The 25,817-nt window shown below is 47.9% G+C and overlaps 1 protein-coding gene across 2 annotated transcripts in view; it reads left to right on the top strand.

Moving 5' to 3' along the window:
- The window catches only part of LTBP3 (latent transforming growth factor beta binding protein 3), a 68,512-nt gene that overhangs the window by 16,112 nt on the left and 26,583 nt on the right, over nt 1-25,817 (top strand). For both annotated transcript variants that reach the window (XM_061605685.1, XM_061605686.1), the window contains exons 3-16: nt 1,054-1,268; nt 3,014-3,119; nt 7,181-7,255; nt 7,780-7,902; nt 10,577-10,735; nt 11,742-11,933; nt 13,195-13,211; nt 15,630-15,708; nt 15,861-15,956; nt 17,709-17,834; nt 19,765-19,896; nt 20,004-20,132; nt 23,691-23,810; nt 25,519-25,641. In XM_061605685.1, coding sequence (XP_061461669.1) covers nt 1,054-1,268; nt 3,014-3,119; nt 7,181-7,255; nt 7,780-7,902; nt 10,577-10,735; nt 11,742-11,933; nt 13,195-13,211; nt 15,630-15,708; nt 15,861-15,956; nt 17,709-17,834; nt 19,765-19,896; nt 20,004-20,132; nt 23,691-23,810; nt 25,519-25,641 — 1,692 coding nt within the window. The remainder of the gene's footprint in view (nt 1-1,053; nt 1,269-3,013; nt 3,120-7,180; nt 7,256-7,779; nt 7,903-10,576; nt 10,736-11,741; nt 11,934-13,194; nt 13,212-15,629; nt 15,709-15,860; nt 15,957-17,708; nt 17,835-19,764; nt 19,897-20,003; nt 20,133-23,690; nt 23,811-25,518; nt 25,642-25,817) is intronic.

Raw genomic sequence — 25,817 nt, 5'->3', positions numbered from 1 at the left:
TTTGATTCTACCAAGTGTGCTGGCAGAGAAGGGACTGAGAGGTCTCACTCGCCTGCATGGAATTGCTGGTCGCCTGTGGTGCATACCAGGCGAGCCTCTCCGTTCTGGGGCTTAATGTGAGGCAGGACCCAGTCCTATGGTTTGTTTTCAGACCTGAGGCTCAAGGCCTAGCCTTCCTCCACCGGGGGCCTATCCCGAGGTTGTCAGACTTCAACTCCCCATCAGACCTAGGCAGCATCGCCAACAGTCAGGGATGATGGGAGGTGGGAGTCCAGTAATGTCTGGAGGGCGCCAGGTTGGGAAGGGCTGGCTCAAGCCAAAGGAAATGTGGTGGGGGGAAATGGAGTGGCGAAGAAGCTGAAGAAATGAGAGAGAGCAGAAAGGAGAGTGGGCTCTGACAGACTGAAAAGACCTTTCAGCCTCTGACAAACTGGAACCCTTCAGAGGTTTTGGACTACAACTCCCATCAGTCCCAGCCAGCATGACCAGGATGATGGGAGTTGTAGTCCAAAACCTCTTGGTGGGGTGGCATTAGGTGGCCAGAGGCTGATTTCTTTATTCATTCAAAATATCCACTGTTGCCAAATAACCAGGAGTGGTTTAAGCTGGGTCACTATAGGGTGTCTTAATTGTTCATAAATTGTTGTAATTACTCATTAACTGGTTATGTTAATGTTTTTTTAATTTTACGAGACAAAAGAAACGTTCATTATTATATTTCTAATTGTCCGTCTGCACCTGCCCGTCCTGATGACAGAATCTTAAGGTTCCAGCTGTGTGGAACCTTTGGCTCTCCAGATGTTGCTAAACTACAACTCCCATCAGCCCCAGCAAGCATGACCAGGATGATGGGAGCTGTAGTTCAGCAACATCTGAAGGGTCAGAAAGTTCCCCACAGCTGCAGTACACAAACACAAGGGCCTTTGGGCATGGGCAGAGTGCATTTGCCTCAGTACTACTGCCAGCCTTCCCAACATTGTTGGGGTTTGGAGGGGGGCAGTGCTTGCAGGTCAGAGGGAGTGTCCAAGGTTAGCTCACCTTTTTGCCCCCTAGTTCAGGTGCACCAGCCGCTGGTCAACGTTCGTGTGCATCACCCCCCGGACGCCTCAGTGCAAGTCCACCGGATTGACAGCCTCAGCTCGGAGGGGGGCGGGCCAGGCAGCCAGCAACACCTGATCCAGCACCCGGCCCCCAAGCCCGCATATACAAGGCCCCCCACCCAGAAGCCCCTTGGACGGTGCTTTCAGGAGACAATGCCAAAACAGTCGGTGAGTGAGATGGCATCCTGGTGATTTTGATGCTTAAATTGGCTGCCAAGCAGAGAGATACAGTTACAAGTTGTTTTTCAAGAATCTGAACATAGAGATGGTTTGCTTCCTCACAAGCAGTGAAATTTGGGTATCATTTTCTAAACCGCATTAGCATGCTGCATTGATGGAGAAAAGGAGGTGCTTTTGAATTCAGCATGTGATGAACGGATGGGATTTGCCCAGTGGCAGCACCTGAAAGTTTGGACTAAAACCCAGATCGGATTTCATTGCCCCGCTGACATGGAACCATCAGCTGCCACTGGATTTGCTTTGCCACAGGATTTGGTGGGGCCCATTAGCCTAGACCGGAGGTTCTCAAACCCAAAACATATATTTTAATAACTGTAGTTTTGCTTTTCTAACGATGGATGAGGAAAAACAACATACAATATTTTTCTCTAGCTCTGGCATTGTTGTCAAAACCAACCCCACCTTATGAAAATCCTGGGGCTTTAAGCCAGGGCCACTTTAGCCTGTTTGATAATCCAGCCCTGATCAAAACAGTGTCGATCTCTATTGTTGTCTGAAAAAATAGTTCTGCAGCTTTTCCGCAGATCACCTGAATGGTGCTGGCAGACCACCCGTGGTCCAAAGGCCATAGTTTGAGAGCGTCTGGCTGTAGACGGCTTTAAGGAGAATTAGATGCAGAAGAGATGCATGTAATAGTCAAATGGAGCTTCCACATTCAGAAGCTATATACCTGAGCACCAGATGTTAAGGCTAAATGAGAGGGGATGGGTGCCTCCAATTGGCTGGTGCATCTGGCTGGCTGGAAACTAGAGCTCAAGGCTGGATGTTCTACCCAACAGGGTAATTTTTTAAAAAAAATAATGTTGCAGAAACTATAGTTGCACATGTTGGGTTTTGGGCACGTTTGGATGAACGCTTTTAATATTTTAATGTTTCAATTTTTAAATTTTTTTTGGTGCATTTTGAATTTGTATTTTATTATTCAAAATAGCCTTGGGATGCCTCTGAATGTCTGAAGCAATATACAATATAATTTGTTGTTTTTATGTGCCTTCAAGTCGATTACGACTTATGGCAACCCTATGAATCAGTGACCTCCAAGAGCATCTGTTATAAACCACCCTGTTCAGATCTTGTAAGTTCAGGTCTGTGGCTTCCTTGATGGAATCAATCCATCTCTTGTTTGGCGGTCCTCTTTTTCCACTCCCTCCTGTTTTTCCCAGCATTACTGTCTTTTCTACCGAATCATGTCTTCTCATTATGTGTCCAAAGTATGATAACCTCAGCTTCATCCTTTTAGCTTCTAGTGATAGTTGTGGTTTAATTTGTTTGCATTCCATGGAATCTGCAAGGCTCTCCTCCTCTGACACCACATTTCAAGCGAGTGGATTTTTCTCTTATCCGCTTTTTTCACTGTCCAACTTTCACATCCATACATATAATAATATAATAAGCTAAACTAATATTTCAAAGACATGACTGCAGCTGCTCAACTTGCTAAAGCTGGCAGCAGGCACTTCAATCCCTGCACTTCAGGCAGTGACACCTGTAGAGACACTTAAAAGACAACAATTAAATCATCAGGTCTCTTTATCGTTTCTGTTGCGTGTTCCACGTGTAGGGTGGAGGCTGGCCCGAGGGAGCTTTGAGTGATTTGGGTATGTGTGAGGTTTCCAAGTTGGATTTATGAAATCTGTCTTTCATCTCTCTTTCCGGTCCTTTCGGGGATTCAGTGCGGAAGTAACCCTCTTCCGGGCCTGACCAAGCAAGAAGATTGTTGTGGCAGCATCGGCACCTCCTGGGGGCAGAACAAATGTCACAAGTGCCCCCACTTGCAGTGTAAGTGTCTCCTGCACCCCTCTCCCCCATATTGGAGTTTGGCACGTATAGTAGAAAAAAGTTGTCTGGCCAGACCAGTGGTTGAAAGAATAAAGAAATGTTAGGCTTATTACTCCTGGGAAATGAAGCCAGTCTGAGTACAGACATGCATGTGGCCGTTACGGAGTCATGAAGGTAACATTAATAATTGCTAGTGGTTAAGGTGTTGGGCTACGACCTGGGAGACCAGGGTTCGAATCCCCACAGAGCCATGAAGCTCCCTGGGTGACCTTGGGCCAGTCACTGCCTCTCAGCCTCATGAAAACCCTGTTCATAGGGTCGCCGTAAGTCGGAATCGACTTGAAGGCAGTACTGTACTGTACTGTAAGAAGAAATAGGAGGCGAGTAAAGCCTGAGAAAAACAATCTGCATATCAACAAGTGGTTACTAAAAAAGGAGGTGGTGGGCTCTCCAAACCTGGACGGCCACCTGTCGAGGATGCTTTGACTTGGATTCTTGCATTGAGCAGGGGGTTGGGCTTGATGGCCTTAGAGGGCCCTTCCAACTCTGTGGTTCTATGAATCAGCAAGGGACGAACAGGTTGTCTGTCTGCCTATCACCTCCTGCTGGTTCAGGTTACTTGTTACAAGCGTTAGTGCTTTACTCCCAACAACCCCCACTCCTGAGATCTGCACCTTTCCCCTTTAACCTAGAGACCACTTTGTGGTGGGTGGGTGGTTAGACTGGGCCCTGGGAGACCAGTTCAAACCTCCACTCATCTGTGACACTCACTGGGTGATCTTGGCCCAGGTCTCTGCCTAACCAACCTCACAGGGTTGTTGTGAGGATAAAATGGTTAAGGAGACAGGCATGTGCACCATCTTGAGCACCGGGGAAGAAAGGTGGAATGTAAATGTAATAATTTAAAATATGACATGCATTTCCCCAGCTCCTTTTATTCTTCAAATTTACACCCTGTCAACTTCCTACACAGCCATCTCGGTATCTCTGTTCCTCAGTTTCTCCACGCACAGTCTTAGTAATTTGTCACATGCTTTGAATGCAGAAGGTTCCTAGTTCAATCCTTGACAGTTAAAAAAACCCAAACCTCCGATCAGGTAGCAGGCAACAGGGCGACCCTGCAGAACCGCTGTCTGTCCGAGGCGACAATACTGGCCTAGGTAGAAAAATACCCTGAGCTGACTGTGTCCCAAAGGGGGGACCAAAGACCTGCTTAGTATGCGCAAGGTCTGAAGGTCAGTCCCTGGCATTGCCAGTGATGGGAAAGACCTTTCTCTGCCTGAGACCTTTCTCTGAGCTGCTGCCAGTCAGAGCAGACCTTAGTGGGCTACATGGGCAGAACAGTCTGACCTGCTACAAAAGGTCCCTGCAAAACAGGCTTGGTGAACTTTTGGCCTTCCAGTGGTTGCTGAACTACAACTCCCATCAGCCCCAGCAAACATGGCCAGTAACCAGGGAGGATGGGAGTTGTAGTTCAGCAACATCCGGAGGGCCAAAGGCTCCCCAGACCTGCTATAAAACAAGTGAAGATTTCCCCTTTCCTGCATCTCCAATCCGGGGGAAAGCTGCACCTGCTGTATTTCTGCCTGTCATGCAGTTGCTAAATTCACAAGCACACTGACGGGGAGGGGAATGTGTTAATACCAGTTAGGGAGGTAAACGTTTGTCATTTTTTAAGGAGAGCTTTAGCCTGCATTTTCACAGCTGGCAGGGATGGAATGGGGAGGGAGGGAACGTGAGAGGTGGTGCCCCAAATGCCTTGGGTCTTGCTTGTGGCAGGGTGGGGGGTGGCACTCTTTTGGCAGGGTCAGGCTCTCCTCCTTCCCCTCCCTGCCCCCTCCCCCGTGCCCTGGCTTAGTGGATTTTCTAGACTGATCGCCGTGCAAGGGGCCGGATCTGTTTGTGTTGGACACGGCCTGGAATGTGCTGAGGCTCTGGGTCCTCCCTCCCTTCCAGCCCCGCGGCAGCAGACGAGCCCCTGCCTTGCTTTCTTGCAGTTGGCTGGCGGCTGGCTTAGCAGTCGCCCCTTTGGCAGCCGCTGCTTGACACCCCTCCCTGCAAGGCCAGTGTTTAAAAGACGCTGTCCAAAATGGCAGGGAGGGAGGCGGGAGACAGCTTGATGGGAGGACACCTGTTTTGCATGCAGAAGGGCCCAGGTTCAATCCCTGGCATCTCTGAGTAGGGCTGGGAAAAGAGTCCCTGTCTGAACGCCAGTTAATGTAGGCAATACTGACCCCTTACTTTTTCGGGTCCCTGTGTCTTCAGCATCCTATGAGCCAATCTGCACGAAGGGGGAGTGTGTTAGCCACTGAGAAGAGTCTTCTAAGATGCTTCCTTGTCCTTTCCTGTTGGTTGGAGCCAGTCAGAGTGAAAGAAGGCGATTCGTCCTCTGAGAAGACTCTTCTCAGTAGCTGACACTCTCCTCTTTCATGCAGATTGGCTGCTAGGGATATCCATTGTTGCGGAAGGAGGCCTAAACAAGGATGTCATTCTCAACCTAGCAGCAAAAAAGGGAGAGAGGGGGTGTGGCTGTGACTATCATGAAGGTATCCTGCACTTCTGAATTTTCCACTACACTGCTGTGGACCAGTGATCTGAGTCAATAGAAGACAGCTTTCTATGAGTCCTAGTCATTTCAAACATTCAGGCACCAGACAGACCCCTGCCCGCCCACCCCAGCCTATGTGAACCAAGAGTGGGCATAATCCCAGAGTAAGATCTTTAGCTCAAGTCCTGTTGTGAAATGAATGGGGGCTTAACAAACGCACAGATAGGCACTTATGACCCCCCCATTTGGTTTACTAGGGCTTTTGCCAGAGGTGATCTTGGGGGATTCACCCCCACTATCTGTTTTCAGGAAGCAGATGAGTGTGTGTGTGTGTGTATCATAGCACAGAATCAGATCATTGGTCCACTATGGTATTGCCTACACTGATTGGCAGCAGCTGTTGAGGGTTTCAGGCAGGAGTCTTGCACAGCCTTTCCCTGAAGAAGCTGAGGATTGAACCTGGGACTTTTTGTCTGCAAAGCAGATGCTCTGCCATTGATCTACGGCCCTTCCTATAAAAATAAATTAGGTTACTAGTCCTCATGGTTCTGCATAAATGATTAATTTTTAAAAGGAGCAAAGGAAGGTGCTATATACCAAGCTGGACCCTTGGCCCATCTAGTTCAGTGTTGGTTGCACTTCACCGGCAGCACCTTTCCAGGGTACAAGACAAGGTCTTTGCCAACCCTGGCTGGGAAGATTAGAGGCTGAGCCCATGGGCAAAATGGGTGCCCTTTCGCTGATCTATAGCTCGTAGCTGCAAGTCAAATGTCTCCGGGTAGCTCAAGTAAGTGAGCCGTTGCATGCTGCTGCAGAAGGCAAGAAAATACAATCCAGGTGAATCTCCGGTCATTTTAGTTCTGAGAGAAAAGCCTGTTCTATTTCCCCAAAACAGCAGTCTGTCAAAAAAGAAAAAAGTGAGTAGAAGCAATATTTATCTAGTGAAGCAGTATTTATCCAATCCTCATGGTAACAGGAATTATTGTGTTGTATGTATCCAATGAAAAACTGGCCCTCTTTTTTAGGGTAGAACTTGATAGCCTGCTAATTTTTGTTTTATTTATAGGACCTTGTAGGCCCCTTCCAACTCTACTGTTCTATGATTCTATGATTTATAATTTATCTGTGGCTGGCTACTGTTTCTAGAACTAAGTGGAGATGCCTGCTCAGTGACTCTAGGAGAGCTTTCTTTTAATGGGCGTTGATGGCTGGTGGCTACTGAGCTAGGGCACATCCTACATGGCCCGCAGAGAGGCTGGAGAAAAAAAAATATAAACAGCATTGAGTTGAGGGAGTGGGAGTTTTTTTGCTTGGGGGGGGCTCAGTGATGCTGCTGCACGGGCTAGCCTTATCTGGGTGCTTGACTGCTTCCTGGTGCTCAACACCACAGTAATACTAGAATTCTCTTGCTTCGATATCATGGGCTGCCTTTGGAACTCCCCACCACTTGAGGATGGGAGGGGCCACACCTTTGCATGATGCTCATTAAATGCATGTGTTTTCTGTCTTTCAGACTTGGGAGTGCAGAAGACAGTGGGGAGCGACTGCCCGCAAGGATACAAGCGACTGAACAGCAGCCATTGCCAGGGTATACATGAGGGAAGTGTTTGGAGGGAGGGTGGGGGGTGGGGAGCGAGAGAGGGAATGTACTCTTCACTCCCAACTGGAAGTTTGTGAGCCAGTGTAAGTCTGGCAGATAGACCCAAAAGCTTGGCCCTGGGTTCAAGTCCTACCTCAAGCCGCGGATGTCACCAGCGTCGACGCCCATCACCTGTAAACTGGGCATAACAGCAAGGCCAGTCCCAAGATACCTGGATGCTTGAGGCTGGGAAATGGCACCTTCCCTGTCAACCGATGGAACGCAGGGCCCAATCCACCAGGATGTCCTCCCGCGGAAGTCCACTGAAATGAGTTGGGGGGGAGGGGCTGTGCAAGAGCACCAAGATTGTTAGCTGGGATTGTGCATGTTTGCCTGTTCCCAAGAACGGAGGGAAGGCAGCTGTGGAGATCACTCTGTGTGGCCATAGAAGGACCTTCATGCTTGGCTCCTGTGCTCTTTCCCCGGCCTCCCCCCACTGCAATAAAACCGCCTCGTCTCTCTTCCTCTTGCAGACATCAACGAATGCACCATGCAAGGAGTGTGCCAGGGGGGCGAGTGTCTGAACACGCAAGGAAGCTTCCGCTGCGCATGCAAGCCAGGGCACATCTTGGGGCCCTCACGGACCCATTGCGTGCGTATGTATCTCGTCTGGGGGTGGGGGGAAGAAATCTCCCATATCCGGTTCTAGCCAAACCCAATCTCTCTCCTCTCCCTCTCTCCCAAATCTCATCCTTCCAGCATGGATTGCAGGCCCTTGTTATCTTCTGCACGCCGCCTTTCCTGTTGTCGGCAACACGCAAATGTCAAAGTACTGGCAGTTGCTGTGTTACGGTGATGGTGGGTGGTTGGGGGCTGAGTAGGGCCAGGGCCAGGGGCTGGAGCCTGAGTTGGGGCAGGTACTTGGAGGTCTGTCAGTGCCATGACTTGACTCTGCATGTGGCCAGAGTCTTTTTTTGCCAATGTTGCTCTTTTCTTTATTACCTATTACATTTATATCTCCCCCTCCCAGCCCCATTTTATCCTCCCAACAATCCTGTGAGGTAGGTCTGGCTGAGAGATAGTCGCAATTGGCCCTAGTGAGCTTCATGATTGTTTGAACCTAGATCTCCTTTGTCCAAGCCACGCGCTTCAACCACTGCACCACACTGGCTGTCACGTCAGCCTGCCCAACCCTGGCTCAGACAAAACCCAGGGCTTGGCCTCTTTATAGTCGTGATGTTGACTGCTCTTATGACTTCGTCGCCAGTCTCTCGCCCTGGGAGAAATGACAAAGGAGGAGCCGGCTGGCCTTATCCCACCCATGTGGGGTGGGGGGCCCTGTGGCCCTCCAGATGTTGTTGGACTCCATTTACCATCATCCCTGACCATTGACCATGCTGGTTGCTGGGAGCTGGAGTCCCACAATCTCTGGAGGTGCTCCACAGGCCACCCCATCCCCGCAGCATGCAGAGTTGGGCTTTCTGCCTCTTAGAGCATCTTAGAGATGCCAGGTGTGTGTGTTGGGGAGGCTTCAGACATCTTTGTTCCCCCAGCGCCTCCTGCTGTTGCGTCCAGAGCCAGAGGGTGGGGCAGGCAGCAGCAGCAGCAGCCCAGCACAGGGACTTGAACGTCCGCCTGCTTTGGCAGCTGTTTCTGGGCCTGGGAGATTTTGCAGCGGAGTGGCAGCTGGAACCAGGGTGGCGTAGCGAACAGAGTGTCGGACTGGAACCTGGGAGACTAGTGTTCAAATCCCTGCTTGGCCATGAAGCTCACTGGGTGACCTTGGGCCAGTCACACTCTCTTAGCCTAACCTTCCCCACAGTGTTGTTGTGAGGAGAAATCGGGAGGGGGGAACCATGTTTGTGCGCCACCTTGAGCTCCTTGAAGGAAAGGTGGGATTATACAGCCAGCATGGATTTTTCGCATTCCACAATGTTAAATTGAAAATACCCCCCATGCCATTCTGATGCTTCCCATAAGCTCATTTCAAAACAAAACCTTACAAAACCTATAGTCCTAAACTCAGAAACGCTTGCTTGACAACCCTCTACATTCTCATGGTGAAACACAAAACAGTCAGAGAGAATCGAGAGTTCAAAGTGTAAAAAGGGGGAGAGAAAAAACAGACCCCTTCGGGACTTTTTTCTGTCAGAATTCTCATAATTTGTTGAACTTAATTAAAAATCGGCCATGTTCACAGAGTACCTGTATTCCTGTTACTGACCTTGCCCCATACTTCCTTGCCCCATGACCATCTTCTGCAGTTTAAAGGTTAAAAAAAATGCCTGGTTGATTTTTAATTAATTTAAGAAATTCAGCATTGAACTCAATTATAAGTCCGGGCATGCTCAGTAAGAACCAACTGTCAGTGTTCTAAAAGCCAGACTCACAGCTGCTGGGCTTGGCTAATCAGGGGGCCACACCCAGCCTGGACATTTATTTCACTTTAAACAGTCATGGCTTCCTCATGGAAAGTGCAGTTAGTGAAGGGTGCTGAGAGGAGACTCCTATTCCCCTGACAGAGCGCCAGTGGCCAGAGTGGTTGAACAGTAACCCTCTCTGATTGAAACTCTGGGAGGGGAACAGGGTGTCTCCTAGCAACTCTCAGCACCCTTCACTAACTACACTTCCCAGGATTCTTTGAGAGAAGCCATGACTGTCTAAAGTGAAATAACGGCCTGGTGTGGATGTGGCCAGGGACAGCTTTTGTTTAAATTTGGGTGGGAGGCGACATGTGCCTGCTGTAGAATAAAAAGGTGGGGGAACCGCTGAAAAGCAATGATACTGTTCACAATGTTTTCCTTTTGGAAAGGAAAGGGGCTTCCCCTCTGCCCAGCACCCACCCACTCAATCTCCCAGGATTGTCTGTGGGAAGCCTGTGCTTTAAATATATGGTGTGGATGCTGACTTTTTTCTGCTGACTATGAATGCTCGGAGTAGACCCAATGAAATTGAGAGACCTACGTTAGTCATGATCATTAATTTCATTGGGTCTACTCTGAATAACATTTGTAATCCCACTCTTCGGTCCAAGGAGCTTTCCCCTACCCATTTTATCCACGCAGCAACCCTGTGTGAGAAAGAGATTGGCCAAGAACCCCCCTCCTTGCTATTTTAACCACACAACAACCCTGTTTGTCTGAGAGAGAGAGAGAGAGAGAGACTGGCCCACAATCATCCAGTGAGTTTGAGAAACCAGTGGGGTTTTGAAGGTGGGTCTCCCCAACCCCAGTCCTGCATCTGAACCATTGGGGCCCCGCTGTCACTTGCTTCTGTGGCCCCCTAACCTCTCTCTCTCTCTCTCTCTCTCTCTGGGGGAAATGACGGCAGCGGAGAAAGCTGGGGAGAAGAGTTTGTGTTTCCGGCTGGTGAGCCCCGAACACCAGTGCCAGCACCCGCTGTCCACCAAGCTCACCCGCCAGACCTGCTGCTGCAGCGTGGGCAAGGCTTGGGGGGCCCGTTGTGAGCGCTGCCCAGCTGACGGAACTGGTAAGTGGGAGAGGGGACTGAGTGGGTGTGCGGGGCAGAGCAGACGTGTCTGCCTCCTGCCCCCTTTGCCGCCTGCGTTCTGCCCGGCACGGAGTAGCTGCTTCCCATCTCTGTTTTTGGCCATGGTGTTTTTCATTTCCCAAGCGTTTATTGTACTGCTGTTGTCCGAAACGTGCAAAGCCAACGGCATGTTGTTGTACCGGTCGACATTGGGTGGGTTTTTTAATTAAATATTTTTTCTTAATTTTAAAGAAAATCTTAAACGCATGCGTGATAGCAGCGCATGGATTTCTGCTTGTGCGGTGGGACTTTCCCCCCTCTTCTCCCCTCCCCCCATGCATGACCCGCATTCTCCTGCTGGGAGGAAGGGCGGGATATAAATCAAATAATAAATAAATAAATAATTCTCCCCAAATCTGTTCCAGAGTGTTGAGGGGGAACCCCTAGGACAGATGGGGGTGGGAGGAGGTAAGGGAAGAAAACTCCGCTGCACAGGCTCTCCTCTCCCTCCTTGCCTGTGCTTCTCTGTTTTCTGATGCCCTCTGGCACGAGGTGCCTCTGTTCCTGTGGAGCAGCTCTTATGCTGCTAGGACTGGAGAACTGTCACATACTAGCTGTAGTCTTAGAATCATAGAATAGTAGAGTTGGAAGGGGCCTGTAAGGCCATCCAGTCCAACCCCCTGCTCAATGCAGGAATCCAAGTCAAAGCATTCCCGACAGGTGGCTGTCCAGCTGCCTCTTGAATGCCTCCAGTGTCGGAGAGCCCACTACCTCTCTAGGTCATTGGTTCCATTGTCGTATGGCTCTAACAGTTAGGAAGTTTTTCCTGATGACCAGTCGAAATCTGGCTTCCTGCAACTTGAGCCCATTATTCCGTGTCCTGCACTCTGGGACGATCGAGAAGAGATCCCGGCCCTCCTCTGTGTGACAGCCTTTCATGTACTTGAAGAGTGCTCTCTTCTGTTTGTGGGACCGATTCCTCTCACTACTCTCCACCCCGGCACAGCTTCTTTCAGAGAGATCTGCCCCGCAGGAAAAGGCTACCATATCCTGACCTCGCACCAGACTCTGACGATCCAAGGGGAGAGTGACTTCACACTCCAGATCCATCCGGACGGCACCACTGACTTGCAGCAGCAGCAGCACGTGGAACTGCCCACCCGGCCACCCGTGGGCAGCGACTCTCAGGAGCCGGAAGGTCAGTCCCCTCTATATGGGGGGCAGGGGCGGGTGGTGGCTCCGATGTCAGTGGGGCAGTGGAATCCGCTCCGGGTTTTAGTCCGAACTTTCAAAGAGCTGTCCAAGCTGCCGGAACGGATTCCACTGCCTGACTGTTGTGGAACCACCAGCCGCCTCTGATGGGGAAGGACAAAGGGACAGACGGTGGTGAAGCTGTGGAGCAAATATATTTTTTTATCTTGCATGTTTTAGTTCCACCCTGCCCCCCGCTATATGGAATCATAGAATTATAGAATTGGAAGGGACCCATAAGGCCATCAAGCCCAACCCCCAACCCCCTGCTCAATGCAGGAATCCAACTTAAAGCATTCCCGACAGATGGCGGTCCAGCTGCCTCTTGAATGCCTCCAGTGTTGGAGAGCCCACCACCTCCCTAGGTCATTGGTGCCATTGTCGTATGGCTCTAACAGTTAGGACATTTTTCCTGGTGTTCAGTTGAAATCTGGCTTCCTGTGACTTGAGCCCATTATTCCGTGTCCTGCATTTGTTTTTGTTTTTGAACAGTTGTTTTTGAAATGTGATGATTGGTGAACTATAGTCTCAAACTATATATTGGGTGTGGATCAGGCCCCTGTTTGTTACAGAGACTATGGCCTCCGCGACTCTCCAATTGCCCAGAGCAGCCTTCCCCAACCTGGCACCCTCCAGATGTTGCTGGACTCTAACTCCCATCATCCCTGACCATTGGCCTTGCTGGCTGCTGGGGCTGTTGCAAGTCCCAACAACATCTGGAGTGGCCACAGGTGTTGGTGACCCTGTCCTAACCAAAGCTAGCTAAAACGAACTAGGATCAAACAGTGACTTCAGGTCCTGTCTTGTTAAACAACTTTGATTAGAACAAACCACAGTTTCCTGAGTGTGTAGGTAACCTGCAACTGTGGCTTGTTCTATAGCAAAAGTGGAAGCTGTCAGTCTCACACCTGAATAAAGGAGGAGGAAGAGGGAGAAAGAGTGGCCCCCTGATGATTGGCCGTGCTGGCAAGGGGTGTTGGGAGTCCAACAACATCTGGAGGGCACCAGGTTGGGGAAGGAAAGGATGGTTGTGTGTGTTACTGTTCTTGAGAGCAGGAGTGGAGACAAGTTATCCGAGGAGGGAGCTTTAAACCCTACCTGGTCCTGCCTCCCTCTCAATGCAGCTGCAGTGGGGTGTACCTCTGTCCGTACGGACTTTCATTAGAACCTCTAACTTCTTCCTTTCTGTCTTGATTTATATCTTGCAGCCCTAACTCCAGCTATGGTAAGTGCCGGGGACGCTGCCAAACCACAGAGGAGCCATTGATCTGTATTAGGATGAGGTGGAAAAGATGCTTATGGGTCTCTTAAAAAAACAACTTTTTCCTTTCGATTGCATTGATGATCCCACCTTTCCTCCAAGGAGCTTAAGGTCATGTACATGGCTCTCCCCTTCCTCACTTTATCCTCACTACAACTCTGTAAGGTAGGCTAGACTGAGAGACTGTGACTGGCCCTAGGTCACCCAAAGAGATTCATGGCTGAGCAGGGATTTGAATCCTGGTCTCCCAGGTCCTAGTCTGACACTCTAACCCAGCCTTTCCCAACCAGTGTGCCTCCAGATGTTGTTGGACTACAACTCCCATCTTCCTGACCATTGGCAATGCTAGCTGAGGCTGATAGGAGTTGTGGTCCAACAACATCTGGAGGCACACTGGTTGGGAAAGGCTGCTCTAACCACTACACCATGCTGGCTCTCTAAAGGTAACGTGGCACCAGACTATCACTTCTTCAGAGTTCACCCTTATGGTGGTAGAGGTCCATCTGGACATTGTTTTGGCAACAGAACTCCCCAGAATGTTAGAGTTTTCATATATATTGCAGCAGAGGGCAGAAATCACTGGTCGGTTAAGACTGGTAGTGAAAAGAATAAAGACCCTTAAGGTTTATTACTACAACGAGATAAAGTCATACATGCTGAAGCAATCATGCGGCCTGCACTCAGTGATTTCTAAATAACTGAGAACAAAAGGCAGGAAGAGAAGGGAGGAAGGGGAGCAGCAAAGCCTGAAAAAACAACAAACACTTTAGAGGAGGAATCAGCAGAGGGAAGAATAGATTACCTTTCTATCTATCCTCCCTCCCCACCCCACCCCAACTGGGTCAGGTCACTTGTAACATGCGTTGGTATTTTACTCCTAACACAGAAAATATTGGGGGATTGAACCTGGGACAGAAACAGGGTGATAGTAGCCTTTTCCAGTGACACGTTTTAGATGTTGTCAAGGAGAGCTTTAACCGGGAAGCCAATGGGTCTTTCTAACTGGTGAGGTTTTCCTGTGCGAACCCCATTAAAGTGATGGGAAGCCTGCCAAGAGCTGAACCGTAGATACCAGCTTGTCCACTGAATTGCCCCGTTTGTTTATTTATTTAGTGGAAAGGGGAGGTGTCTTTTTAGTTTTTCAGCCTTGGGTGCCCATTTTGTTTGTGCCGGTCATTTATTTATTTATTTATTTTAGGGTTCTTTGTTGCCCATTCATCCTGATTTGCTTGCAGAAAGCATGCATGGAGGTTGTACAATGCCCGCTCTTTATCGAGCATTTGTTCTGCTTTCTTTGCGGGGTGACTGTATGACGAAAAGCCTGATTCCATCCTGATTTGCTCGTGCAGAGGTTATACCCCTTCCCGTAAATCGGTCGTTTATCACACACTTTTTCAGTGCATTTCATCAGAACCTCAGAAGAGCCTGGCTGCTGGACCCAGCCAAAAGGGGCCCATCTAGTCCACCACCCTGTTCTCACACTGGCCAACCAGATGCCCATAATGGGAAGCCCACAAGCAGGAACTGAGCGCAACAGTGCTCTCCCCTCCTGCGGTTTCCAGCAACTGGTATTCAGAAGCGTACTGCCCCCGACTGTGGAGGCAGAGCATGGCCATCATGGCTAGTAGCGATTTCCTTGTCACTTTCCTAACTGTAGAAAGTATGCTTTTTTAAAAAACTGGATCTGTTGCACCAAGGTGCTTTCTTCCACTTTAATTGCACAAACCTAGCATTCTGGAATGACCTTCCATGGCGCAGAGTGGTAAGCGGCGGTAACGCAGCCGAAGCTCTGCTCATGGCTGGAGTTCGATTCCAACGGAAGGAGGAAGTCAAATCTCCGAGGTCCACTCAGCCTTCCATCCATCTGTGGTCGGTAAAATGAGTACCCAGCATATGCTGGGGGGTAAAGAAAGGCCGGGGAAGGAACTGGCAATCCCACCCCATATATACGGTCTGCCTAGTAAACGTCGCAAGATGGCACCCTAAGAGTCGGAAACGACTCGCACTATAAGTGCGGGGACACCTTTACCTTTAGCATTCTGGTATGTGACTGAATCCCTCTTGCAACTTAGTGACAGCCTGGAAGTGATGAAATTGTTCTCCTGGTCACAAAGAGGGGGATGTAGAGGGAATGTAGCTCAGCGGTGGAGCACCTGCTTTGTATGCAGAAGGTCCAAGGTTGCCGGGATAGGATTCTCTGCCCGTTACCCAGGAGAGCTGCTGCCAGTCAGAGCAGACAGTACGAGGCTAGATGGCAAATAGACCAATGTTAGTCTAAGGCAGCTTCCTAGGTGATTACAGGCTAGCAATTTACAAAGCTGCCTTGCTCTGTCATTTTGTTCCCCTCTTTTCTGTCCCCCCCACCCCAAACAACATTTGCAGTTGCCCAGCTATGTGACGACCTCAGAGGAACAGATGGTCTTCTACGTCAACACCCCCACCTTGGGTCCCCGTTACCCAGGTGAGTGAGCAGGGATGTCCCTGATACGGAGCCCTGTTGCGGGAAGGCTGTCTGAAAAAATGCCCCCTACCTGCGCTCGAGAGCCGTACTGCCCAGGAGCCTCATGGTGCTGCTTTCCTCACCTGTAACCATCTCTCACTTTTGGCTTACAGCCGTGATCCCCAAGCCCACAACCGCAATCATTGTGAGGTACCCTGACGAGGATAAGAATGTGAGTGAATTTGACATGCCCCCCACACAGGTGACAGGTGAGCTCCAGAAGCTTCTCTCTTCTCCAGGGCTAGAAATCCGCTGTGATCATCTCACCTCTGTTTCTGCCCAGACTCTTTTTCTGAGAGTGTAAACTACAGAGCAGGCCATAACCTGACCATCACGCAGTCCTGGGTGTTTGTCTGCAAATGGGGAAGGTCTGGGGTGTGGTGGGAGAGAGCTGCTGCTGGAATAAACAGCTTGGCACAGATGGAACTTCATCTGGATTTTTGATTAAGGCTGATAAAAATTGTGCACTGCGCGGAGGAAGTGGCTCCTCGGGGCAGGGCTGTCCCATAGCAGACTACTGTTATCTTCACTGGTTTCATCCCACCCACCCCACTGCAGACCTCGGGGCCCCTCCCCTGGATCCTAGTCCTCTGCCTCCGCTGACCCACTCTGCCAGGAGTTTTCCACGGGGCTCATGATAGAGGAACAACAGCTGGAGAAGGCTAGTGCTTTCATGCCTTAGTTGTGAGCTTCCCAGAACAGGGACAGGAGAGAAATTTGATTCACAGAATCATAGAAGAGTAGAGTTGGTAGGAGCCTATGAGGCCATTGAGTCGAACCCTCTGCTTAATGCAGCTTGAAGCAGCCCTGACAGGTGGCTGTGCCTCTTGAAAGCCTCCAGTGTTCCTCCAGTTTTTTTTGCATTTAAACCAAATCTATCAAATTTGCACTTTCCAAAATAAATATGAGAACTGAGACCCAGCCATCCTTCAAAATTCACACTTATCTGAGTTTTGTGATGCGGTTCTCCAGCCAACCAGTGTTGAATAAAATACATATATTAGGGGGGAAATGGAAATGGACTGCCTTCAAGTCGATTCTGATTTATGGGCGACCCTATGAAGAGGGTTTTCATGGTAAGCGGTATTCAGAGGGGGTTTACCATTGCCTTCCTCTGAGGCTGAGAGGCAGTGACTGGCCCAAGGTCACCCAGGGAGCTTCAGGGCTGTGTGGGGATTCGAACCCTGGTCTCCCAGGTCGTAGTCCAACACTTTAACCACTATACCACACTAGCCTTCCATCAAGTCAGACTCTTTGTCCATCTATGAAAATGGAAATGGACTGCCTTCAAGTCGATTCTGATTTATGGGCGACCCTATGAAGAGGGTTTTCATGGTAAGCGGTATTCAGAGAGGGTTTCCCATTGCCTCCCTCTGAGGCTGAGAGGCAATGACTGGCCCAAGGTCACCCAGGGAGCTTCATGGCTGCGTGGGGATTCGAACCCTGGTCTCCCAGGTCGTAGTCCAGCACCTTAACCACTACACCACACTGGCTCTTATATTAGGGGAAAGGGTGCATAAAATGAATATATTCATGAAAATAACACAAAAATGGATTATGTTGGGAGAGACGGCTTGCAAAAATGTGCATGTTAGTCAAAACTGCATTCAAAATTCTGTACATTAGGATAAAGTTGCACTAAAATGTTGAAGAATTTTCATGAGGCTTTAAAAACCCCAAATTGCTGCAGAAATGTGGAGAAGTGAATTTAAGATTGCAAAAATGAGAAAGTGAGAGAAAAGGACGGATCTTTCCATCCCTCTCCCAGAGGCATCTTAATGGTCACTGTGGGAAACAGGATGTTAGACTAGATGGGCCTTTGGTCTGATCTCCCTCAAACGGTATAAATAACATAAATACGATAATATTTTTTATGACAATGGTAATAACAAGATCAGGGTCTCCCATGTTTTGAGTCCATTTGTTTTCCCTTCTGTCTCTCCCCCCCCCCATTCCCCCAGAGACGGACATTTGCAAACTGAACCGCAACATTTGCGGCCACGGGGAATGCATCCCTGCAACTCCCGGCTTCACCTGTCATTGTTATCAAGGATACCGCAGGCATCCTCAGCACAGGTATTGCGTAGGTAAGTGGCATGCGCATCCCTTTCCCCACCCCACAGGTTTGCCTCTCGGTCAGTCTTCCCTGTGGTCCATGCGAGTTTTTTGACCATTATATCCCTTTTACCCGAGGATTCATTTTGACCTGTGGTTGAGCCCCAGAAACATCTTTGCCGTGCGCAGAGATGTAGTTGTCTGGGGTCTCTGGGGGGTCTTAGACTCCTTACTTTCTTGAAAGCAGGGTCCCTACATCTCTAGCGTCCTGCAAGCTAATCAGCACGCAAGGGGAGTGTGTTAGCCACTGAGAAGAGTCTTCTTGTTGGAAGGGGGGGCAAGAGCAAATCCTGTTTGGGTTCTTCTGTTTGTATTCCAGAAGGAAGGTAGAGTTAGGGTCCTCCAGCTAGCTAGGCTTGCCTACCTTTACCTGTGCTCTTCTCTGCCTAACTTCCTTCCATTGTAAACTGATATGCTCAGGGAAGCTTATCTGCCTCTCCTTCCTTTGTTGTCGTCTTCAACTGTCCAAGGAAAGAGGAGACATCTTTGTCTTTGCTCTCTCTTCTGAGCTACGAGGGCAACTCCCAAACCTGGGCGTTGCGCCTCCAACTTAGTTAGAACTAGGTATGCCTTTCCTATCTACTATGTATTTCTATAAATAATGTAGCTTCTTTCTTATTTCACCAAGTCTTAAGTCTCAGCGATTTAAATGCAGGGTAAAAGCCGGCTTCTAAGGTAAATACGCACACTGGCACACACAGCTCAGACCGCTGAGTTACTTTTCATATCCATAACACTTCTAACATGCTTCCTTATCCTTTCCTGCTAATTGGACCCAATCAGAGTGAAAGGAGGTGAATCAGCCACCGAGAAGACTCTTCTCAGTAGCTAACACTCGTTTTTCATGCTCAGTGGCTCCTAGGGACATCTGTAATTGCGGTAGAAGGCATTATCAAAGATCTTATTCTTAACCCAGCAGCAAAAAAAGGGGGTAGGAAGTGTGGCTGAGACTATCATGAAAGGACCCTGCACTTCTGAATTTTCCACTGCATTACTGGCCATATGCAAACTACTCTTTTGTCCCCCACCTTGTGTTCAATGAACATTTTTGGCTCTAGACTTGTAGACTGACTCGATCTCAGAGGCCCTCTGAACATGCACAGAGCCTCTGTCCACAGTCTGGAGTAACAACAGCCCTTCCCAGCACAACTTAGAGAGCCAGGCTTCTGGGCAGCGCTGGACCCTGCAGCCTGTTGCTTTATAACTTGTGTAGTTTTTTTGTTCTTCATTTTTGTACGCCAAATACTTCTTTGAAATGTGCGCCCATGTGATTTTGCCGCCTTTGCTCACCAAGGAAGGGCACGCAGAAAGTCCCAGGTTCAATCCCTGGCATCTCCAGTTCATTAAAAAAGTGAAAAAAAGGACCAGGTAGCAAGTGGCAGGAAAGGCCTTCCTCTGCTTGAAACCCTGGAGAGCTGCTGTCAGTCTGAGTCGACTATACTGGGCTAGATGGACTGATGATGTGGGTCAGGAGAAGGCAGGTTTCCTGTGTTGCACTGGCATTGGTCGAACCTCACTGAGGTGTGCTGTGTGCCTTAAACACTTTGGCCATCGGCAAACGAGGTTTTGACTCTGAGTTATGAAAACATTTGTCATATGAACGTGCTCAAGAACATTGTGGTAGGTCCCTGGCCCCTAATAATTGGAGGCATGGGGCTGGTCTGGAGATCTATGCTGGATGGCGAATTTGTCCCTGCAGCTCTTCCGTTGTGTCAGAGGGCAAGCTATGCATTCTCTCTTGCACTCGGGTCCTGCTTGCGGGCTTCCCCCAGGCACCTGGTTGGCCACTGTGAGAACAGGATGCTGGACTAGATGGGCCACTGGCCTGATCCAGCAGGCTCTTCTTATGTTCTTCTGTTCTTATGTTCTCTTGTCTTTCCTCTGCCTTCCTCTTCGCCCCAGATGTGAACGAGTGTGAGTCAGAGCCTTGCGGCAGTGGCAAAGGGGTCTGCATGAACACGGGTGGCTCCTACAACTGCCACTGCAACCGTGGCTACCAGCTGAAGGTCCACAAGGGCGTGCCGTCCTGCATGGGTGAGACATCTATGGGTCCGGGGCCAGTTTGAGTTTCCAGGGAAATCTGCGCCCTCCATCCCATTCACTGTTTCTCCCACCCCCAAACCCCTTTTCTCCCTTCTCAGATATTGACGAATGTGCCAAGCCCAAAGTCTGCGGGGATGGGGGCTCCTGTATTAATTTCCCGGGCCACTACAAGTGTGATTGCCGCGTGGGCTACCGGCTTAAGCCCTCCCGCCAGCCCCTCTGTGAAGGTACTGTTGGGAATAAAGCAACAACGCATGTAACAGGTGATCTGAACCAGCAGTGGGGGGGGGGGATAGACAGAAAGGCAATCTGTTCTTCCCTCTGCTGATTCTTCCTCTGAAGTGTTTTCTATTTTTTGCAGGCTTTCCTGCTCCCCTTCCTCCCTTCTCTTCCTTCCTTTTGCTCTCAGTTAGAAATGGCTCCCTGAGTGCAGGCTGTGGGGCTGCTTCAGCGTATATGACTTTACCTCTTTGCCGTAATAAGCATAGAGTTTCTTTATTCTTTCAACTACCGGTCTTAACAGACCGGTTAGTTCTGCGCTCTGCTGCAATATATATCAACCCAAAACCTCTCACAGGTACAGGAGTTGGGGGCAGGGTGAGGCACTTGGGGGGGGGCGATGCAGGAGGAAGGGTGAATTTTGACTCGGTTTAGTCCTGGGAAGGAATCTGCTTAGGGAGGAAGGATCGCTCAGCTCCTTTGCATGCCAAAGGACCACAATCCAATCCCTGGTTTGAAAGGGACTCAGGTGGGAGGCGATCTGAAAAATCCTTCCGCCACTGTGTGGACAGCCTCTGCTAGTCAGAGAAGGCAGTGCTGGGCTAGACAGAGTGTCTGGCCGGTTTTCTTGTGTTCCAAGGGAGGGACTACAGCGTGGTGATAGAGCACCTGCTTTGCACGGAGAGGGTCCCCGGTTTGATCCCTGCCAACTCCATTTACAGAAGGAATGTAGGAAGCTGGTTCATACCAATTCACATCAGAACATTGGTCTATCTAAGTCAGTATTGTTTCTGCACTGGCTGGCAGCTCTGTCCCAGTGTTGTCTGCTCTGACTTTCCCAGCCCTACCTGAAGATGCTGGGAATTAAACCTGGGACCTTCTTCTTTTTTTTTACAATAATTTTTATTCAAATTTTCATAAAACATACAAAACAAAATCATAAAACATTCAAAGACAAAAAACAAAACAAAACAAAAATGATTAAACAAAAAAATAAAATGTTGACTTCCCATTTGTCACAGATCAAATCAGTTATAGGTCTACAATATATAACAATCCTGTCTCTTAAATTATATTATAAAATCACTTTCCTACAGTAGTTATCTTAATTAATCATCAAATCTCATAAACATTACTTTATTCTTTCCACAAAAAGTCAAAGAGCGGTTTCAATTCTTTAAGAAATATATCTATCAATTTTTCTCCAAATAAACATGTCGATTAATCCATCTCGTTAATAATAATAATAATCTTTTGTCATAACCATAGTCCAAATAAACATATCGATTAATCCATCTCATCAAAATCTGTTAGGTCCAATAATTTCAATAGCCATTATTCCATTATCCCTATTAATTCCATCTTCCATCTTCAATAGTCCTGTTAAGTCCATAAATTTCAGTGTCCAATCTTCCATTATCAGTATTCCATAATAATCTTGCTGTCATAGCCATAGTCATATAATAAGAGTCTGATGGGAATTTCCTCTATCCCAAATATTTTCTTGCCATCAATTCTGAATAAGTTGCTGAAATATTGTTGTAAAGTCATATCTGTGTTCTTCTTTTTTACAAAATGCACTAGCTCATCTCTTGAGAGTTTTTCCATTGTCACATGGCTGCAGTTAATTCCATAGATTTTCTCTATATCAAGCTCCATCACGTCATTCCAGTCCAGAAGATTATCCAAGCCATTGATAACTTTATCTCTAATATCTTCATTAATTTCTTCAGAGATAACGTTAAATTCCAAACAGTAGATTTTATTTCTAATATCCATAAACTCCAGATCTTTTTCCAATTCCACATTTGTTCCAATCTCCAGGGCTTGTATCTTCCCTTTATTTTTTCTTTTCTCATCTCTGATCTCATTCTCCTCTCTCACAGGATCCCCTATTTCTTTAAGCTCCTGCGTCATTTTGCTCAGTTCAATTTTCAGCTCCTTACTGCCCTGTCGCAGGGTTTGTTTCGTTATCTCAATCTCATCCATTATTTTCTGAAACATAATTACTTCCAGATTCTCAGCCACTTTCTTGATTGCCATTTTTAAAACCACGAAAACAAAACAAAACAAAAATAAAGAAGAACCATTTCTTATTTCAGCAACAATTGGGTTAATATTCCAGGCTTGATGACATCACAGTATAAACAGAGCAGCCTGCCTTATCTCTCTATGTTCAAGAATACAAAACAAATTTAGTTCCCAGCATCAAAACAGTTAGTGGCGTCGTGAAGAAGCAGATTCGTCAAAATAAAATAGACCAAAAAGAGAATAGTCCCAGACAATATAATGTTCCTCGGAATAGAAATCCCTCTTCTGTTTATATCTTTAGAATGCACTTCCAGGACAGCTTTTTGCAATAGAAACAGAGATAAGCTGTTAATTTCGTGAATAACAGAGAAGAGTTATAGCTCACCCAGAAGTTCTTTAAAGCTGATTCATTTGACAAATCTCTTTTTGCTGCAACAATTTAAACCAAATAAAAAATATAATAGAAAGAAGGGTGCTTGCCTGTTAGTCTGTTTTCTCTTTGAAGAAAAGATAAACGTATCGCATTAATCAGATAGAGCTTGTTCGGAAGTCCGTCCGGCATTGCTGGCTGGACCTTTTCTCATAAATTAATGAAATCCAGTCCTCCCAACAAAAACAGGCTTTTGAGGTTGATCTCTACGTTTCTCCCTGCCCGGGAGAAATTTCATCAGTCAAAAAAAAAAATGTTCTGACTGATTTATATCTGAATAAGCTTCTTTTGAGGCGGGAGCCCGTCTCAAAAGCAGGCACAAGCGAAGTCACCCTTCCCGGAAGTCAAACCTGGGACCTTCTGTATACAAAACAGATGCTCTAACCGGGGAGCTGTATGTTGGGGAAATAACTTTCTTTACTTGATTCCATGGAGAGCTGCTGCCAGTCAGAGCAGACAATACTGGCATAGATGGGCTAAGGGGCTGTTCTAATATATGGCTGCTTCTGGTGTACTCTTCTTTTGCCAGTGAGGCGGGAGCCATAGCTGGTCTACTCGTACACACACACACACACTTTGAATTAGGGCTCTCATTTTATTTATCTATCATATTTGTAGTCCACTCTTCATCACACTGTGATCACAAAGCTGTTTCCAGCAAAGTTTTGCCAAGCTCTCCTCTTGCTTCTAAGTATAAAACTGCCTTAGGGGTCTCAAAGTGTAGGGTGCAATCTTTTGAGTCACACAGAGCTCCTCTTCAAGCCGGAGATTCAAAGGGCGAAGGAAAATTTCCTTGCTGAGGAAGACCATTTCCCTTGCTGCCCCACAACCGTGGAGTTACAGCTACGCTCCAGGCAGGCTGTAGAGGTCCAGTCTGCGAAAGAGTCCTGTGAGACTTGAGAGCTTACACCATGCAGCTTGCACTCTAGGTGGATGTAGACATCATCTTGTAAGCTCTGTGGAATTAATGCAACTGCTAATGGTTTGTTTTGTTGAGTCGTTCTGCCCTGTAAATTGCTTCTTAGCATTACTTGTTTCTCTCCAGTGCCTTTCTTTGCTTTTCTTGCAATCTTGTTTTTTATTACAGCGACTGTTTCCTTTCCAGATATTGATGAGTGCCTTGACCCTGGGACTTGCCTGGATGGGAGGTGTGAAAACCGACCCGGCAGCTACAAATGCATCCCCTGCCAGCTGGGTTTCCGGGGCCAAAATGGCGCGTGTTATGGTAAGATGCAGGGCCTGGACTCTGCCCTCAGGCTGACTTTTGAGTCTGGACTTCCCGTTGGCCTCAACTTCTTCAGGGTGTTTTTTAATGCTAAGATCCTTCCCTCTGAGCTCTGAAATACTAATAGTTTGCTGACATTACTGTCATGTTCTTCATGTGGGGCTGCTCTTGAATTTCATCTGGAAGCAGGGGGTTGGACTTGATGGCCTTATAGGCCCCTTCCAACTCTACTATTCTATGATTCTATGAAGCTGCAGTGAGTGCAAAAGTCTGCTGACCAGTTGTTCTCTGGAGTAACCTATCCACAGCGTGTGACATCTGTGTTGTACTGGCTGCCAATTTCCTACCGAGCTAGATTCAAGGTTTTATTACCATTTTATAAATCCCTGTACTGTTCTAGAGCAGGGTATCAAAGAAACCACCTTGCTCCCTACATTCCAGACAGTGGTGGCTGGTGGCCCCAGTGGCATGGAGCCACCAGCCCCTGCTGATGTCACTGGATGAAGATCTGTTGATGACGCCATGCGCCTCTGTGGTAAAAGCATGCTGTGGCTCTAGCTCATGCTTTTCAGAGTCATGGCACCAGTGTGGAATTCCTTCAAAACGGCCCCATCAGAGCCTGCTAGGGATGGAATCCTCTCCTTTTTTAGATTCTCTTTTTAAGTGTGGCCCCCTAGTGGTCATTAACAATCTGATTCCTTTTTCCTCCGATTATTTTTTTGCTTTGCAGAGAATTATTGATGTTGTTGTTATGTGCCTTCAAGTCGATTACGACTTATGGCGACCCTATGAATCAGTGACCTCCAAGAGCATCTGTCGTGAACCGCCCTGTTCAGATCTTGTAATAATAACTATTTATTCACAAGTCTCCACTGGTATCGATCTTTATTCTGAACTCTGTAATTATTGCCTGTTTATATTCCTTTTCAAGTGCATTGCAGACCAGATTAAGGCAGATAATCTGTCTTCCCCCCTGCTGCTCATTCTCCCCTGCTAATTTCTGTCTGTCATTTTACAATCAACTCTTCATTGACATTAGTGAAAGGAAATACACATTTGCAGAGCTCACATAGAAAGTAGATCGATAAAAGGATCACTCAGACTATAGATGATTTCAAAGTGAATTAAAAAAAAGAATCTGGAAAAAAGTGGAAGAATGAATCGGAAACCAGATGCGGAGAGTTGCTACTTCAAAATTCTCTCCGTAAAGATAAAGAATATCAGAAATAATAATTAATCCAATGGCAAACTCAGTTATTGCAGAAAGGGAGCTAGTGTTTTCCTACAGAATGGCTTTAAAAACCTATTTGTTTTGGATAATTTTTTTTAAAACGACCTTTTGGTGCTGCTGGTTTGAAATAAGGATTTTTTTTGTGGATTTTTTTTTACAAAGATTCTGGCCTCTGCACTGTCTTCATGCTTGCTGTTTTGAAATTAGAATTGTTTCAGTATTATCTGTATATGGGCGTGTGTGTGTGTGTGTATCTATAGCCGACTCTATGGGTTGCATTCAGCTAACTTTTACTTAAAGTAGATCCATTGACATTAATGGACCTAAATTAAATAAATGGGTTGAAATAAATCCTCGCTGGCCATGAGCAGTCCTTTTCCAACCCTGTCCTGTCCTCTTCCGATGCCATCCAGTGGAGCTCTCCATCTGTTGCTCAGGGTACGAGGAGCGAAGCTCACTGGCTTTTTCTCCCTGCAGATGTGGACGAGTGCTCCGAGGATGCCGTCTGCAAGCACGGCTGGTGCGAGAACGTGGCTGGTTCCTTCCGCTGCACCTGTGGTGATGGATTTGTGCCTGCCCCTGATTCCCACAGCTGTCTTGGTAATCTTTTCCCCCCCCCCGCCCCGCTGCCCTCCTGGTGTGCAGAGCTCCGCCTAATGGAAGGTGATCTGTGGAGCCTGGTGCCTGTGATGTCATATCAGCACAGCCAATGGCAAGGGGGGGAGGCCACAGGTGGTCACCAAGCAACAGCCTGTGATTAGGAATATATCTTGGGT

This window comes from Rhineura floridana, chromosome 22 (assembly GCF_030035675.1).
Source record: "Rhineura floridana isolate rRhiFlo1 chromosome 22, rRhiFlo1.hap2, whole genome shotgun sequence".
Classification (NCBI taxonomy): Eukaryota; Metazoa; Chordata; class Lepidosauria; order Squamata; family Rhineuridae; genus Rhineura; species Rhineura floridana.
This window is presented reverse-complemented; position numbering and strand designations above follow the sequence as displayed.